This window comes from Herpailurus yagouaroundi, unplaced genomic scaffold, assembly GCF_014898765.1.
Source record: "Herpailurus yagouaroundi ecotype Mexico unplaced genomic scaffold, PumYag 163, whole genome shotgun sequence".
Taxonomy (NCBI): Eukaryota; Metazoa; Chordata; class Mammalia; order Carnivora; family Felidae; genus Herpailurus; species Herpailurus yagouaroundi.
The window spans coordinates 17,563,830-17,581,933 of NW_024412404.1; the positions used below are offsets into that span (position 1 = coordinate 17,563,830).

Consider the following 18,104-nt stretch of genomic DNA (forward strand, 5'->3'; position numbering starts at 1 on the left):
ATCAATTTCTGTTGCTTAAGACCACAATAGTAAATATCTTACTTAAGACCACAATAGTAAATGGCAGAACCTTAGGAAACTCATACAAGAGTCCACCTTGAAAAAGGAGCATGAAGTATCAGATATCAGTCCCTAGAAGGAACCCCAGCTGCCCTTCTTGTGCTTCAGTCTCACCTGTTCACTTCATGGAGAAAAGCATCCTGCCACCAGTTTAGGAATACATGGAATTATACCAGAAATACACAATATCTTATTCAAAGGGTTTGGGCCATGTCCCTTCCCTCCTCAGCACCACCTCACCCCAACACATGTATATAATTAGATCTAAGAGGGAACTTCTCTCTAGTCTTTAACTTGTATCCACATTTTTGGATCCATACCTATGACAACCCAGCTCAAAAGAAAAAGGAAGCCTGTGCACCAGCTAGTTAATGTATTCATCTGAACCAAGAGTCGTTCTCCAAAGGGTATATTTTGGGGGTGGATCACTGAGGGCAGGAAACCACTATTTCCTTAGTGATGATATGACACAGTGGCTCCACATCTTGGCTTTATCTACCACTTGTTACATTGTGCTTTGCCTCAATGTCTTCATCTGTAAAATGAGTGTTAATCACCATCATGACTTAATGGATTCCATTTGAGGACTCCATGAGTAAAGTCCTGTCATGCACTTAGCATAGAACCTGACACAGAGCTTTCCTTCAAGAAGTGTTAACTACCATTATTATTATCATTCTTTATACTCTGCTAACAACCCACCCATTTATTTGTAGCTCTTCTGAAAGGAGACAGTAAAGGTAGAGCACTTCAATAATACAAATGCAGAGTTACTACAATTATTTCTACTACTGTTGCTACTATGAGTGGCTAGCCACTGTGAGTTGAATTGTTACAAATGTTGCAGGGCTGAAATTTTTACCTACCTTTTATGATTTACTCATCAAGGTAACACTTGCATGTAATTTCTGCTGTGACTACACATTTGTGTGCCTGGGAAAGAGACTGGATAAGTAACATTGGCTAACGTGGCTCAGCCAGAGAGAGGAGAGGCAAGGTTTGAACAGACAGGTCTTGACCGGAAGCCAATGCCACTTGGCCCCGTTCCACCCCCTCCCACTTACAGGAGGCAGCTGGATCTTGTTCCTTCTCCATCGCAGAGCCCTGAAGTACAGTGCCCTGAGCTGCAAAGACAGGCAGACCAGCATGGCGGGCATTCATGAAATGCACAGCTTGTGTGAATAATCAGTAGGAAATTGCCCCAAGAGCCTTTGTCAGGACAACGTGCTAAGGAGAGCCTCAATAATCGATTAAGCCTGGGACAGCTTTTGCCTTGTCCCGGTATCTGAAGGCTCTGTGCAGAAATACCCTCATTTTTATAGCAACCAAGGAGCTCCAGTGAGTTAAATTTTTCATATCTATGCTTTTTGAATCTTAGCTCACACCTCCAAAGTCCACAGCTAGAAATTAAGTATGCCTGACTTCAAATAAAGAATAGAAGATCATTGTTTTGAGGGTTTGCAGAGCGAGGAATGCCACTTGCCATCAATTAATCTGAGGAAGTGAACTAAATGCCCTGCTACAGCAGAAACACAAAAAGCTTGCCTGGAAGACAAGTGCCTAAAGCAAAACCACAAATCCCTTTTCTAGCAAACCTGCTGTGAGGAAGCCGGTATTATATTTTAAAGAGCAAATACAGCAAATCCCAGTTTTTCTGTGGCAGTGGGTTCAACACTGGCCTTCAGAAATATATATTAAAGTATAAGTAAACAAACCAAAACACACACACACACACACACACACACACACACGCACACATACACACACAAGGAGGGGGGTGAAAAAGGAAAGTTACAACATGCTCTTTGTTCTTTTTTTTAAGTAGGTTCAAGCTGGAGCCCAGCTCAGAACTTGAACTCGGGACCCTGAGATCAAGAGTTAGATGCTTAACCAACTGAGCCACCCAGGTGCACTGTGATATGGTTTCTGAATTGTAACCTTTACTTGCTTGAGCTTTGGGGCTTCATTTATCATCTCATAGAGGCTCTCTCGTCATTCCACGCATCCCATGTAGGTTGAGGCCCCACCCTGCAGTGGTCTCCCTGGGAGATCAGAGGCTGGATAAAACGTGAGAGAATTTCTCAGCCTTCTGTAGGCTTCTTGTCCCAGTGGCAAAAACTAATTCTGTGGGGTGGATCTATCAATGTCAAGCGCCATTGTGGAACTGTTGGGATATTTTTGAGGCCTCACAGTTTGTCTCATATGTTCCCCCTGAAGCTTCCCTCCTCCATAACCAGAGACAGTTGTTTTCCTTTCCTAGGAGTTCCTATAGAAGTGAGAGATGCTCCTTCAGAGATAATAATTTGCATTTTTGTCTCATCCATTAGATGTGGAGCTTCCTGAGGGCAAGGAACTCCTATTTTACTCTTTAGCAAATTTCCAGAACCCAGCAGAGGACACAGCAGATGCTTAATAAACAACCAACTAACAAGAGGAACTGGTGAATGATCTCTAGTCTGACTCTAATTCCTTGACTCTTAAGCCAGTCAATGCAAACTCACCAGACCTTTTTGGGAGACCAGAAAATGTGCCCAGTGACAGTTTACTCACCTTTGATATCTTGAGACAGTTTGCTGTGGGAACAACCAAGGCTCTTTCGCTTTTCAAGGACTATATTTGAAACAGGGCATCTTGATCTAAAGGGAGACTCTGAAAACAGGACTTTAACTGGCCCCGCTGTCTGGAGTGTTCCTGGATCCAGATGCTGTAGCTGATCAGCGGGGAGGACTCATGTTTGATCGCCAGTGGTGGTCAAGACAGGTGTTCTGAATGAAGCAACTATTCAGTGCTCCACTGTCAAGTCTGAACATTTCTGTAAGGAGAGCCCCTATGACATCAGGTTTCTTTCACTGTTCTGACTTACGGAGGCAGTGGTTCTCATACCAGCTGCATCAGCATCACCTGAGAGCTGGAGAGAAATGCAAATTCTCAAGCCCAGCCAGACCTACCGAATCAAGCTGTTTTACCAAGATGCTGTAGATGATTCTGATGCATGCCTAAGTTTGAGAACCATTGCTATAAAGTGTTGCCCAGATGGAGAAACTATATGGTTTGAGTCAGTCCTACCAGAGATAGCAACTGTTTGCAGCATACCGACTAAAAGGCTATGGTTCTATCCAGCAAGGCCAGGGACAGAGCGATGCAAGCAAAGTGTCTAGGTGCGGAATTTAAGGAGGCACCTCATATGGCTCACCCTAGTCTTGGACCTCTTATCTAAATGGATAATTACAGGACGGATGACAAAAACACATCCAGGTTGCCCACCCTGCCTCTCTGTGACTCTCTGGAACCTGAACTGTTGTGTCACTTGATGGGGTTCCCAACATGGATGCTACACTCACATTCTCTCTGTTGTTGACTTCCACTCCCATGAGTTAATCAGCGAATAAGCAAACATAAAAAGGCAAATGAAATATTAGTTCTTGTGAAGTACGCTTAAAAGTCAGTTTTCTAGTCTCCTTTCTCGTCATTTTTTCTGCCACTCCACGAAAGAAACAAGGCAGTTAGTAACTAAGTCCTGTTCAAGAACGACAGGCCATACAAGTGAGTGTCTGACTGTGCTGAAGAGTGTCTCAGGCGGACCTCCTCAAAAGGGCTCATAGCTGGGTGTTCAGCACCATAAATAATCTGCCTCATTCTGGGGTGTATTTCATTTCTGGGTGGATACTATTTCCTGTTATGTTGCAAGGATACTGACTTTTGGCTCCTACCTTGGCTCATCCTTCAACACTGCCCCTGCCCTCCTGTGTAATGAGCATCTCTCCTGAGACACAGCTGCCCCCACTTCCCCCCCCCCCCGGGGGGGGGCCCGCGGGCGCGAGAGGGGGAGCCCTGGAGCCACCTTGACAAAACCAGGCTCTTCAGGCCAGGCTCTAGCCACTCTGTCAAAACTAAAGTCCCTTTCAACTTCTCTGTATCTATCTACATACATTTTTTCCCCTGCCTAACAAGTAAACAGTGAAGAGCTACTGCCACCTAATACGTCATCTCTTGGTAGGCAGCCACCACTCTAAAAGCAAGAAGGAAATTACTGCCTTTGTGTCTGGGAGACAACCGGGGAGGACTGACAGATTCTTCCGTCCTAGAGGAGAGCGTGCATGATGCTCTCGAAACGAGAGGTTGGGATAATAACCCTCTGCTGCACATGTAACTTGTCCAGAGACCCGTGTCAAATCCACCCAAGCCCTGGTATGATGAGCCCCCCTATTTCTTTCTTCTCCAGTCCTGTGAGGGCCTGTCACTTGCTATTTGTGCATCCAGAGGTGAATTTACTTGGCTAAGCTGTCCCTGCCTTCCTTCTTCATTCTGCCAGCTGCAAAGAACAGCAAGAGTGGCATTCTGTCCCCAACTTGGACTGGGCTCAGGAAATTTTGCCATTTGCCATTACGAGAACCTCTCAAGTTGGCAGTCCTCACCAAAGACCCTATAAAAGGTATGAGGTGAAAGAGAGAAATGGGCCTTAACAAGCAGATGAGTTTATTTCAGTTGATGATCAGTAAATGCCCAAGAAGATAATCTGTTTTCCTCAAATCATATTTCCCCTCCTATTCAGCAAACTGATCTCTAATATTTTCTAGGTCTCGGGACATGAACTCCCCTCACCTGTTCAATTCCTCTGTTGTCAGTATTGCCAGTGATCCTTGCTAGCCTGGCTGTGGGCCATCTCTTCGGTAAATTGTCTACCCAACACATTCTACATGAATCGTCATGGCTCATGGCCCCTCTATCTTACTCCTCCAAGTTTCCTAGGTCCTGGAGAAGCAGGTGTAACACCAACTGATGTCAGGAATGCTGTGTGTCCTTCTTGGGAAGAGCGGGGCCCACTTCTGCTCCACTATTCTATAGGAGACCCTGAGTGGTGTGGCACCCAAAGGACCTTGGCAGAGGGTGGGGCTGGCTGGGCCTTCCCTTCACACCTCTCTATTTCTGTAACGTGTGTCTTCACAAGGCTGCCCTGATGGAGAGTCCTAAACGTCTCCTGACAATGTCACCAGTGATCCTCCCAAAACACTGCCTCCTCAAGAACTTGCAAAGGTTTCCCAATGCCTATGACAGACAAAGGCTTACATGAGTAGGTGCAAGAATACTCTCATACTTCCAGCTCCAGTTATGTCACCCCAGGGACCCCTTGTTCCAACCACACCAAGCCTCTTACAATGGCCCGAGCATCCTCCTTATTTCCTCCACTGGACAGAACAGTGAAAGAGTTCATAATATGGGCTTAGAAGCTAAACCACCTGGGTTCAATCTTCCTAATTAGGTAAGAATCACCAGATTCACTAGACTTTACATCTCATTTACTCAGCTTCTGCATCGGTAAAATGGGGGAAAGTATAATTCTTACTCATGGAGTTATAGTTAGGACTCAGTGTGTTCAAAGGCATAACACTCTGGGAATGATGATGCCTGGCATCCAGTACAATGAACAAGGGTAGGTATTGGTATTACTAGAGAACTCTCCTCATCAGTCAGGGGTAGATTTAATAAACCTTCCTTCACAAACCAGCCTCAGCCTCCCACACTAGGGGTAATGACATCTCTCTCTGTTCTCACGGCCTCTGCTAGTACATCTCCAAGCTCCTTCTACTCTATTTTGCCATACACACTTGTCTGTCTCCTACATTAAACTGTGATCATTTTGAAGACAGAGACCTACTGTAACCCATCTTACTTTTCACTCCTCAAAGACTTTCTAGGCCTTGAATACAGTAGACTTCGATAAACATTTGCTGGGTGAGAATTAATCTGAGAAAAGGAACAGAAACAGCTGAAATGCACAGCGTTTTTGGGTCCCATTTGAGAATATGGTGCCAGAGCCCAGACGTTTACTCTGTACTGCCTACCCAATGGAGAAATATTCCTAGGATCCAACAGCATTTGTGAATACAACTACGTGAAGGTGGCTGTGGAAGGAACTGAATATGATTGTAAGCTGGGCAGGGATTGAAGCAGTCCATGAATCCGCTTCAATAGTAGTCAAAGTGGTGCCCAGTGTCCTTTTTTCCCCCCCTAGAGAGTCTTTCTAGAGAGCTTTCATTTGATGTTCTGTGGGGTCTGTGAGACCCCCAAATTAAGAACACTTGACTTAGTTTATCTAGAGACAATATGCTTGCCCTCTACGGCCTTGCAATGGAAGGGAAACACAGCCCTCCTCCCAAGGCACAGACAGTAGCAGAGACAAGTGGACAATGAGTGCTTGTTGATTTTAAAGGGAAACTAGGAGAAGCTCCTTAAATCATTCCATGTTAAGAGACCAACAAGGAATTCGAATAACAAGAATCTGGGAAACTCCATGGCCCGCTCCTCCTTCGGGGGATGGGAAGCCAAAGGTTATCTGTCATGACCCAGGAATGCCTGGCTTGGAGCACAGACGGTTGCCATTTGGCTCAGTCTGGCTGCGAGAGTTGTTGTCTGTCACGGCGACTAAAACACATAGTGCATCAGGATCCAGACACACAAAACGAAGCTGTTCGCCTAATGACTGTGCCGAGAGTTAAGTGACACTGAAAAACCAGGGTATGTCTGATACCAGAACAAAGGGGAGACAAAGACCATTAGTGCAGAGTCCCGGCAGCATTTCATGCTGGCGGATGGTTTGCAAGAAACCCTCGCGCAGAGCCTGTTTTATTTGCAGAAGCCACGGTGGTAAACTAAAGCCCATCCTAGCCCATTCTGGGCTCTCCGGTTTCTCTTGGAGCTGTTCCTATCACTGCCCATAGGCCACTAAAACCTTTCCACGTTCAGAATGATTGATTCTGCTCCAACAAGCAAGCCGCAAACTCATGTCGAAAAACTCACTTCAAATAAGTCATTAGCTTCCTTGATGGATTTTTCAGGTCATGAGGAATAGGACCTAGGAGCCCTGTCTTCTGCAGAGGAGAAAGGGAGTATGTGAAGAGGTGGGGCGACCTGGAGAAGCCACCAGATGCTGCATGAGCCCCTCTCTCTTTTCAGCCAACAAGAGACGTATAACAGAAACAGGTCCTGGCAACCTCACTGTCAGGGCCAGGTGTTCCAACCAAACGAAACTGCACGTGCTGGAAGTGAAGGGAAAATGGCGGCTCAGCACCCCGTCTTTGTCTCCAGAGCACTTGGGACACAGAAAGTCATGGCAAGGAAGGAGTGTCTGAGACTTTGACTCCTCGTGGGACAGGCTGTTTCAGCTGAGCCGCAAGTGAGACCGTGGTGGGCAGGTGGGAACAGAAGTAGCTGTGGCCGTTGCGGTAGCCCAAAGGCACCAATACCAGAACCCAAGTTCCGTAGCTTGGCAAGCTTCAGCTCACCGCCTGACCCACGTTTAGCAATTCTGATGTACCACGGAGCAGACAGCTCCAGCCCGGGATGACTGCTCCCTCAGCCCCTCTCCAACAGGCAATGAAAGCAAGACCCACTTTGAAAATTCTCCCCCATCATGCAAACTGACATAGGCATGCTTTTCAAAAACCCACAGCCAATCTGTTGATCATTACTTATTTACAAAGGCCTTCGGGCAGAAAGTCCTGTAAAAACCATACTTGATACGGTATACACTAGCTTTTTCTGCTTGTGGAAAAAAAGTCCCCCCAAGGCTACCTCAAACCATCACTTTCTATTGCACATAAAATGTAGCGTGTAACACTAAAGTATTTAATATATATGGTATAATATATCTACAGGAAAGGCATTTGTGTAGAAGTATGTTACCCTGGATTTGGTAATTTGATGTTTTGCTGAAGGCTACGACTTAAAAAAGCTTCCACCTCGTACAGAAGACCTGTCATCTTGGTACCCAAGAGCCAACAGAATAAAGAAGTACCCTTAAGCAGCAAAACTTTGACACAGCTTTGAAGCATATGAAAACAGTATAACGCCTCAGAATTATTATTACTCAAGATCAAAGAAATGAGCCATACTTTACATAGCAAACAGGGACAGGGAATTTGGCTCCAAAGGTTTCAGATTTTTCAGACTTCTTTTTATTTATTTACTTGCTTCTCTAAATTTAGGCAAAAGAAAGCGCCTGGGCTTTTCTCTCCTTTAAATGGATAAAACTATTAGCATTAGATAAGGCGATTACCTAAAGGTGAGTAAATAGGAAACGAATGGTAGCATGACAACTGGCATCGTAAAAATGAGAAGCTTGGCAGTTGGTGCATTTCATTGCTCCTCATAAAGTGTAAACAAGCATGTAAATCAGCAACACCCCAGCAAGATCGAGCGAACGGGCAGGCAGAGGACTGGTAAGGAAACATTTAACAGGAAGAGATGATCATAACGGAAAAGGACATGGGGCCAGGGGCTTCTTCCATGGGAACCTGTGCCCTGGACTGCATGGAGGACTGCCCCGTCTGTGTCCCAGAAGGGTGGCCGTGGAAGGCCAGGAAGATGCGAGTGAATGGAGGGAGGGAAAAGTAGGGGGAAGTGGCCATAATTGTATTTCAGTAATCAAAGGGAGGAGAGCAGCCAATGGCAATGAAAAGAAGAAAGAAACATCAAGATGGCAGGTATTTCCAAGGCAGTTATCATTCAGGGGTCACTCTTGTTTCATCACTGGGGTGCTGGAGAGTTAGGATGTTGGAGGAAATGAGCACATGATTGGCAGATGAGTCGCGGACAATCTGGGGGAATGAAAGACGAAGAGGCCCGGAAGAGAAACCTGCAGAGGTCTGTCGAAATCTGGTTTCATTTGCCATTTCTGAGAGGAAGCCATAGTCAAGACAGAAAGAAGGATGGGAAGGAAGGAAGGGGGAAAGAGGGAGGAAAGAGAGGAAGTGAGGAAGGAAGGAAGGAAGGAAGGAAGGAAGACAGAGAAAGAGTACACACACGCCGTACTTCATAATTAATACTGCTTTTAGCCTGAGCAGAACTGGATTACTTTTGAACTTTGCTTTGGCAAGTCCACAGATTATTAGACTTTTTTATCAGTCAAAATCAATTAACAGAAATTTGATTTCAATCGACAGGATAAAAGGAAGGTAATCTTCAGGTTCATCTTTGATTGTGATGATACATCTCACATATGGCCTTAAGTACAGAAAACAGTCCTCGGAGGGACTCCAGCCGAAAGAGACTTGCCGGAGGCAAACTAACCACATGAGTTCCTCTGATTGGTTGCCGCCGTCATTAGTGCCACTGCTGTTTAGGAACTACACATAGACAGGACATGGTGACAGCTAAGACTTTAAAGCCTATGTATTTTTCAAACAGCTTTTCAAACTGTTTTTCATGACAGAATTTTTTCAGCTCTATCATTAACTGCTGACAAGCTGACAGAATAAATACTCCAGCCTTTAAGAAGCCACCTAACGATTGGTCCCCTCCCCCGCCTTGTGCTTGCTGGGGAGGGGCGGCTCAGGGCCTGGGCAAGGCGGGGAGGGGGCCGGGAGAGGAGGAGAAGGCGCTCAAGGGGGACCCGCATGGCCCGCGGCCCCTCTTCTTACCTCATCAGCTTGGGTGAGGAGCTTGGTGAGTTCCGCATGCCTCCGTTCCGTTGCTTTTTTTTGGGGGACAGTGTTGATGGCGGCTCATCTTCAACTGGAAATATAGGCAGCTCATGAGATTATGAACAGTTTGAGGGCAGACCGTGAAATACAGGCAAGCTATCAAAGGACACACACTCACGGCTCAGTCACTCACTAGGAATTCATGGCTGTCTTTTAGGACCCAGTGACAAAGACCAAATGCGTTAGTCAAAGAGGCCGGCTTCGAAAAGGTGAAACCATCACCCCTTAACTCTCCAGCCTTTGAACATGCACTTTAAACAGACTAAACCAGTTTGTAAAAGCCCTACCATAAGAAAGGAAAGAACGCGTGATTTATCTGTATATAAAATATATTACATATATGGGAACACTCGATCATTTTTCTTAGAGTTAATTTTAGTTATTTTGTTGAGTAATCGAATGGGTTTTCTCATAAGCAAAATCAGAAATAAAGTTGTATGGGAAATAGCAGCATAGTAGCCGCCAACCAGCTGATTCTACAAATAAACCAACGTAGCTGGTGCCTAATCCCTGCACGCCAGACGAAGAGCCTTGGAAAGAGGCAAGGATTTGAGGCCTTGACAGCCAATGTTTCAATCAGTCAGCGCTGGGAACACTGATGCATGCTGGCTCAAGGATCCATAGCCCATCTCAGCTCTTGTCCCTGTACCTCCCTAGAGGGAGAGCATGTGGGGTCGTGCACAGAGGATCCTTTTTTAACTCATTAAGACTGGGCTGTGAGTTTGGAGAACCAGGCCAGAGAAGAGCACCCACATGAAGGAGGAGGTTGCCATTGAATGGTATCTCGGATGATGTGGTGGGGGCAGGGAGGGAGGGCAGCATAGGGGTTTGGAAACCAAAGGCTGTTTTCCAAATGTCTAAACCACACAGATCGCTAAGCAATATGAAGGTTCGCTCACAAACAACACAGCACACTCTACTGCTTTTGCCCAAAGACACCCGCTAATAAGCTTTATAGATGTATTAGCCTGCATCATGCTTCTTTTTAAGAGAACTGCTTGATAATTAGCAGATGCGCACCCAGCCTGTCACCCAAGGGCATCAGCGGCAAAAGTCTAGCCCTCCTCTCCCCACCCCCACAATTCAGGCTAAAGCTGTAATGTCAAGAAGGAAAAATAGGTTCCTTGGATTCTTAGAGTTGACTGCAACACAGACTGGGAGGAAGCACCCTTGAAACTCAGAATGCACGGCCGTTACCTTAAAGCTAAGAAGAGAAATATTAGCAGTGATGACATCAAAAGAAGCTTGACATACGTTAATGGTGTACAAGTCTTGGGTGGGGGGACAACGCCACCTCAGCTACTCGAGAATGCCCAGGAAGACCCATATCAGGACATGCATTATATGGTACTTTCCTGAAAACCCTAAATAAATTTAGTGTTACCATACATGGTTCCAAGGGATCATAATAATCCAACTATCTTCCAAACCTGCTTCAGAGTGTCCCACTTCGTAGGTTCCCCTAATCCACTGTTAGTCTGGGGTTCGTCTATATTCTGGCTGACACATGGAAAGGGAGCAAGAACGCGGTGTGAGGTGAGAGTGATTCCAGAAGGCAAGGAAGCACCTACAAATGCCCACAGCCCACTCACTCCAGCAGCTGCTCCCCCGCCCCATTCCCCCTGAGGCCCAGGCTCAGGCTGCGACCCTATCAGTCACTTAGGGCTCCAGGCAGGAACTATGTGGCTGGGAGGATATCGCATCTTATCAGAAATGAGTATCCACAGCAAATCACACAGAGACTAAACAGCACTTAAAAGATTAAAGGAAATAAATACAAGCCACATAAATGCTATTGAAAAAAATCACTTAGAGTTGATATGCATCTCTCAGCAAGCAAACAGGCACTCTGAGCTTGACCTGAATTCATCTTCCTTTCACAGGATAGGAGGCCAGGCATCCCAGGTTAATAATGGGGTAGAAAGGCAGTGAGAGAGGGAGAGAGAGAGAGAGAGAGACAGAGAGAGAGGGGGAGGAACAGGGAGACAGAGAGAGAGAGAGAGAGAGACGTGTGTGTCTAAGTATACTTTGGCGTTTTCCGCATCTAAGGATGGGGTAGAGAGTCTTGCATTGATTCCACCCATAATACAAGGTTGCCTTTTAATATGGACCGCTTACAGTTGTTGTACTGTGTTCAGGGTGACGTCGATTCGTTGAGTCACAGGACAGACTAAAATAATGTGTGCATGTGAGTGGGTCTAGTGGGGGTGAGTGTCCTTGCTTCTCTATCACACAGGCCTCCTTAGGCTTGGAGTGACATATCCAAAAAGGTTCTTCACCTAACCTAAGCTACTATGACTTAGCCTCATTCAAGGACCCCAGATGTTACCATGGTTTTGTCCAATTTATATGCTGAGTCTATTTTAGTTAAGACCTGAACAGAAGTCACACTCATTGGCGTTTCTGTTGGATACCTCTGCTTAACTGTTGTTTCCCCATTGGCCCTGGACCTATAATAACCCACTTTGGTTAAGCGTGGGTTATCCTTGCACCTTGTCACTGTTTGTTTACCTGCAGCGATCTTCAAATGGAAGACATGTAAGTTACCCAGCTCCAGGGAGACACTTCGTTCTAGTGCTAAAATTATACCTCCTTCTACGCAAGGAAACTATTTATTTTCATTGCAACTCACAAAGATCATCCATCATAATCATGCTGCATTTAAACTGGGATTTGTTCTCTTAAATGAAACTCATGTTCAAAGGTTTCCTCCTGCACTCACAGGCGTAGAAATGCAGATCTGTTCCCTGAAGAAATGGGGTGGGGGGGGGGGAATGTCTTCAGCTTAAATATATGAACGTTGGGTAATGGAGACCATTACATATGGCTTAGATCCCATGAGAGAAGTAGTGATAACTTCTTTCTCATAAGTAGGTTATAAACCATATTTAATTATTAGCCTTTCTATGGATTCTATCAATTTCTGCATATTTAAAGAAAGCAGACCTAGAAAAACTTTTAGTTAAGCTATAAAATATAATTTTCATTTCATGGCTTCTGTGACTACACGAAAGGAGTAAAAATTGAATTACAAAGGAGACTTAAATTTACTTACTTTCACGAGAGACAAACGTATTGAAGTAATTGGCCAGCACCTCCTGTCAATGCACATTTTCAGGCTCCTACTTAGACTGCATTTTGGCTAATTTGGCTAATTACAATACACCTCTGTCTCCATCATTTTCACCTGCACCACACTGTGGACGATATGATCTCTGAAAGGAACCTGACTTGCCAGCTTCTTTAAAACACAAACAAGTTCAGGAATCTTACGTGGAATTTTTATAGGAGCTCTCCATCCAGTCTCCAAGTCCTCATAAAATTCAAGGGCTTGTTTTTGCACATCCCTAAGTATAACACTTAATGTGCTGTTGTAACTTCCCAGAGCTCACTTGTCTAATAGGCACTGAATCTAACAGTTTTACAGTTTGGGAAGACTCAGTGCTAGAAAAATGTCAGGCAAGTCTAATGAGGCTTCAGATCCCTTGGTTTGCGCTAGAGTTTAATTTAAAGTTACAATGATGTTTTAACATGTTTGCTTATACTTGACTAAAGAGGATTCATTATTTCAATGACATAACCTCCAGACAATGTTCTGGGAATTGATTTAAGATGTGGTGGTAATTCCAACAGCCTTAATGCAGAGTCGAACATCTGTAACAACATTTTACTCGACTCTTCATCGGCATTCTGTTTTCAAGCGAAAGCAAGGCAACATCTTCCAGAAACACTGGCCAGAACTCTGGGCTTATTTCAAGATGATCCTATATTTTACTGGATTTTTTTTTTTAAAACAGAAATCTCTTTTTTTATTGGCGTCGCCAGCTTGCAAACACTGTGTCAGGGTTACCAACGCCTCTTTGTGGGCCTTTTGAGTAAAATGGGGCCAGGATTCCACCTTTCAGCTTTCCCAAATAGCCCAGTGCTGACATGTGATGGATCTTATGCTCAGCTCCAGCCTGGGGCACATTCCTTCTTCCCTGTTTCCTCCACAGGGTTTAGGGGGATGAGGCCCTTTGACACTTAAAGGTGAATTTGTTGGCTGGAGTTAAAAAACAGTTCAAAGCAAATAAATTCGGAAATGCAATAAAAGGCAAACAACCCATAAACATGAGTCGACTGGCTATCTCCATTACGTTATGAATCACCACATCTGGAGAAACCCACATCTGCACACACTTAGCAGGTCATTAGTAATGTCATATTCACACTGGAATCACTCAGAGTGAGCGGCATGCAAAGTGGCTTGAACGCAAAGGCATCTAGCTAACAGGGCTTCCGACTAAAGTCTTGAGCAAGCTGCTAGTTTGAGGGCAGGGTCACTTTAATTGTTATTTATTGTTTTCTATGGCTTTTCTCTTTGGTCTTTTGCTGCCCAACAAGCTGAAGGCATGCTGAAATCAACAATAGTACATCTTTCTTCTTCAACTGAGCTCAGCATGTTAAGCTAGAACACTAAGGGGTGCAGTTATTAAAATAAGGACGGGCTCCAGAACTCCTTCACCTGGCTCGGTCACAAGCCGAGAATTGTGAGTTGTGTCCTTGAACTCAAATGGGTCTTTGGGATAGCGCGATCTAGCTGCAACCTTGACTGCCAAACAATAACGAGAAAAAGAAAACGGAAATGAATCCTCTGCAAAATTTTTCATTAGGAAAGTTCCAAACAAGTTTTAACATTGAATAGAATGATCGCTTTACATGAAAAGGGAAGTTTCTTCCTCACAGCTGAACCGCAGTTTTTCTTTTTCTTTTCTTTTACCCCGATGGCTTCTTGAAATTCTTTTTGCTGGGTTTTTGTCATCAACGTCAGAAGGGATAATATGTCAGAAAACAATATTGTTTGTGCAATAATTTCCAAAAACCTACAGAGGACCCTTCTCCCCTATGACATAATACACAGACACCAAAAACTCAGTTTAGCCGCAAGACCAGACCCATTATTTCCTGAAGTCTGCTAGAATGCATCCTACTGACTAATCATTATATTGCAAGTTATCAATCTTCAATGTTAAAGTGTCATTTTCATCCCACATCACAGGTTTGGTCACTTGGCCATGATTGCTGCCTAATTTGTATTAAATGCCATAGGTTTGGAACTCCTAAGAAGGAAGGATGTGTAGCATCTCTTTGTGTCATGAGTGACAAAAAAAAAAAAAAAAGTGGGTGTGTGTTTTCCATCTTTCAAGATACAAATCTTATTTTACTAAAACTGAGATTCGATCACAAAGAATGAGATCCTGCCATTTGCAACAATGTGGATTGAACTTGAGTGTATTATGTTTAGCAAAATAAGTCAGAGAGGGACAAACATCATATGATTTCACTCATATGTGGAATTTAAAAAACAAAGCAGATGAACATAGGGGAAGGGAAAGAAAACTAAGAGAAAAATAGAGAGGGAGACAAAACATAAGTTTGTTCTCTCTGAAACAGAACAAACTGAGGGTTGCTGGAGGGAAGTAGGTGGGGGACGGGCTAGATGGGTGATGTGCAGGAAGGACGGCACTTGTTAGGATAAGCACTGGGTGTTATATGTAAGTGATGAATTGCTGGGTTTTACTCCTGAAACCAATACTACACTGTATGTTGACTAACTTGAATTTAAATAAAGTTTTCTAAGAAAAGGAAAATAGGAAATTTTGCTTCTGGTATGTGTCTAATTTTGAGGATGGGGTAGAGATGGGAGAGAGACATATAGAGGCTGGCAAAAAAAGTGTTTAGCGGACTTAAAGCGTATATTTTATTTTAGTTTTTTTAATATTTATTTATTTTTGAGAGAGAGAGACAGACAATTGGTGAGCAGGGGAGGGGCAGAGAGAGGAACAGAGACACAGAATCCAAGGCAGGGTCCAGGCTATGAGATGTCAGCACAGAGCCCAACGCGGGGCTTGAACCCATGAGCTGTGAGACCTGAGCCAAAGTCAGACACTTAACTACTGAGCTACCAAGGCACCCCTTAAAGTGTGTATTTTAATTTTTTTTTCAACGTTTATTTATTTTTGGGACAGAGAGAGACAGAGCATGAACGGGCGAGGGGCAGAGAGAGAGGGAGACACAGAATCGGAAACAGGCTCCAGGCTCTGAGCCATCAGCCCAGAGCCCGACGCGGGGCTCGAACTCACGGACCGTGAGATCGTGACCTGGCTGAAGTCGGACGCTTAACCGACTGCGCCACCCAGGCGCCCCTTAAAGTGTGTATTTTAAATTTAAGACTGTTTACAATGAAAATAAACATTTGGCACAGGTAAAAAATGAACTAAAATAAAGCCAGGGTAAGGAGAGAGGGTAAAGTTGCCAGACTAGGGATGTTAACAGTGTGCTTCCTACTTTCTGTATGTTTACCAAACTTTCTCCCCAAGAAAAATCATGTTAAGTTACAGTAATACCGTAATTTCCCAACAGGTAATTCACAATGGACAAAACTCCTAAGCTGACCCAACCTCTCTCTAATATGATGGAAAGGCTTAGCCTTTCCCCAGAAAATCTGGGCTAGTTAACTCTTCAAGGTCTTATAATGTGGCCACGAAAGAGCAATCCATGGACAGGAGCACAGAATGGCCCCTGCTTTCGGGAAGGACGTCTCCTGTCTTGTAATCATAGACTACCAGAACCCTGGCTGCCTGTCACACAAAACAGATGGGTGAGAAGGTGCAGATGCTTCCAGAAGCAATGAAGGAAAACAACAAGAACAACAAATGCCAGATAAATAATCCACACTGCAAGTTTCGTTTTATAATTGCTGTATAGGAGCACTTGACTGTTGGTTCAGGATGAATCCCATAAGTGGGAAATGTCATGTGCCCATCAGTGAGATTGAGCCACTAAGGAGGCTAGGACACAGTGTGGCAGGCATCAGAGCCAAGTTCTATGCCTAGAGGGTCATAAGCAGGTCATGAACATGGGGAAGTTATAGTGGGTGATATCCTTGGAATGAGGGCTTCTGGTCTGAAAACCTTGGGATAACATTCATTCCCCCCAGAAAACTGGTGAACATTTTGCAGTATTATTGATAAGACCAATCCATAAACCTATATTTTGAAAGATCATGGGGAATATTGATACACAGATGAAATACGAAAGGATGAAGGACACTATCTCTCAAAAGCAATGCCAACAATAATAATATTTCCAACACATAACATATGTAATTCTCTATAATTGAACAATCACTTTATCATTTACATTATCAGGCAGGATAATTTCACAACTTCTAGCCGAGGAACAGGAAATACATTTATTTGGAAAATCTAGAGGATGTGGGTTGAAAATAACACTAACCTGTCATTATGTAAAATGAGAATGGAAAGTATCTCCAAGTGGCCCTGCAGCCCCAGCATAGGCACAGGAGCACCTGCCCCCAGGTAGGCGGAGGGGGGCAGGGAGGGGAGGTTTGTTGGAGCTTTTTCATTTCTGGCTTTTGTAGAGCTAATAGGAGGATGGGGAGGGAGATTTTAAGGAACAATAGGTTATGTAGAAGCTAATCACAGGGTGTATTTCTGGCTCTATTCACTGCCTGGGAAACCTGAATTGTGTAAGTTTGAGTCCATCAACACAGAGTAATGAAAGAATTCAGCTCCTACATGGGAGAGAGGAAAAATACTATATAAATATACTAACAGAACCCACATGACCTGGATTGCAATGTTCTCTACGGAAACACTGCAGACCTAATGGATCCTCAAAAATCAAACAGGGTAGATTAGATGTTACCTCCCGAACCCGTGCCCCCCCCCTCCCCATCTCAAACCATAAGCCTCATGTTCTATATGCATCCTGGTAGGAGTCCAACATTCATCAAAATGCCTTGTATCTAGAATCTCAGCTCGTATATCTTCGCTAAAAACTTGACCTGCTGTAATAACCTGCCCAATGCTCTGCTCTGCTCGGCATTTGGTAGAAAATTCCTTTTGGAGATCTGGTTGCCTTTGGCTCTTTCTTCTTTTTCCTTGGAACAGATTGTTTCTATCGTCTCAAGAGCAAAGAAAAGTCTCAAACGAAGACTAGATATTAGCTTCTCAGAGATAAAACACAAAGGTAAACAATGGAATTCTAAGCGCAAATACATGACTAAAATGAGAAATGCAAGAACTTCCTTGAATTAATGCTATGGAGTTTGGAGCTCGGGAAGGTAGTAGAAGATGGAAGATAACTTTTACTTTGAATCAAACTGTGAAAAAAATATACAGGAGTCCAACAAAACAGCCCCTTCTCAACTTTCCTTTCCTTCTTTCCCTATTCTTTACTCTAACACCAATGAGATTCTCATGGCTTTGAAGCCAAAGGGTGTATCTGACTCCTTTCTGTAGCCCTGGCATGTGCAGTAACTGTTGGTGGGAGACAAGTTTCAGAGTAAGGATGAGACTTGCTAAATGCCTGGCATCAAGAGCTGCTTTCTTCTTATATTTCTCGAGTTCCAGGGTCAGCAAACTATATTCTGGAACACGTTTTTGTATAGCCCATAAGCTACAAATGTTTTTACATTTTTGAATGGTTGGGGGACAATCTATGAAGAACGATATTTTGTAACACATTAAAATGATAGGACACTCAAATTTCAATGGC

At 44.1% G+C, this 18,104-nt stretch overlaps 1 protein-coding gene across 39 annotated transcripts in view; it reads right to left on the reverse strand.

Moving 5' to 3' along the window:
• Positions 1–18,104, reverse strand: part of KCNMA1 (potassium calcium-activated channel subfamily M alpha 1) — a 736,361-nt gene that overhangs the window by 83,245 nt on the left and 635,012 nt on the right. For 36 of the 39 annotated variants that reach the window (XM_040485497.1, XM_040485500.1, XM_040485499.1 and 33 more), the window contains one exon: positions 9,480–9,573. In XM_040485497.1, coding sequence (XP_040341431.1) covers positions 9,480–9,573 — 94 coding nt within the window. Of the gene's footprint in view, positions 1–9,479; positions 9,574–14,046; positions 14,134–18,104 lie in introns of all 39 variants that reach the window. The other 3 variants (XM_040485537.1, XM_040485536.1, XM_040485535.1) reach the window with 1 other exon arrangement.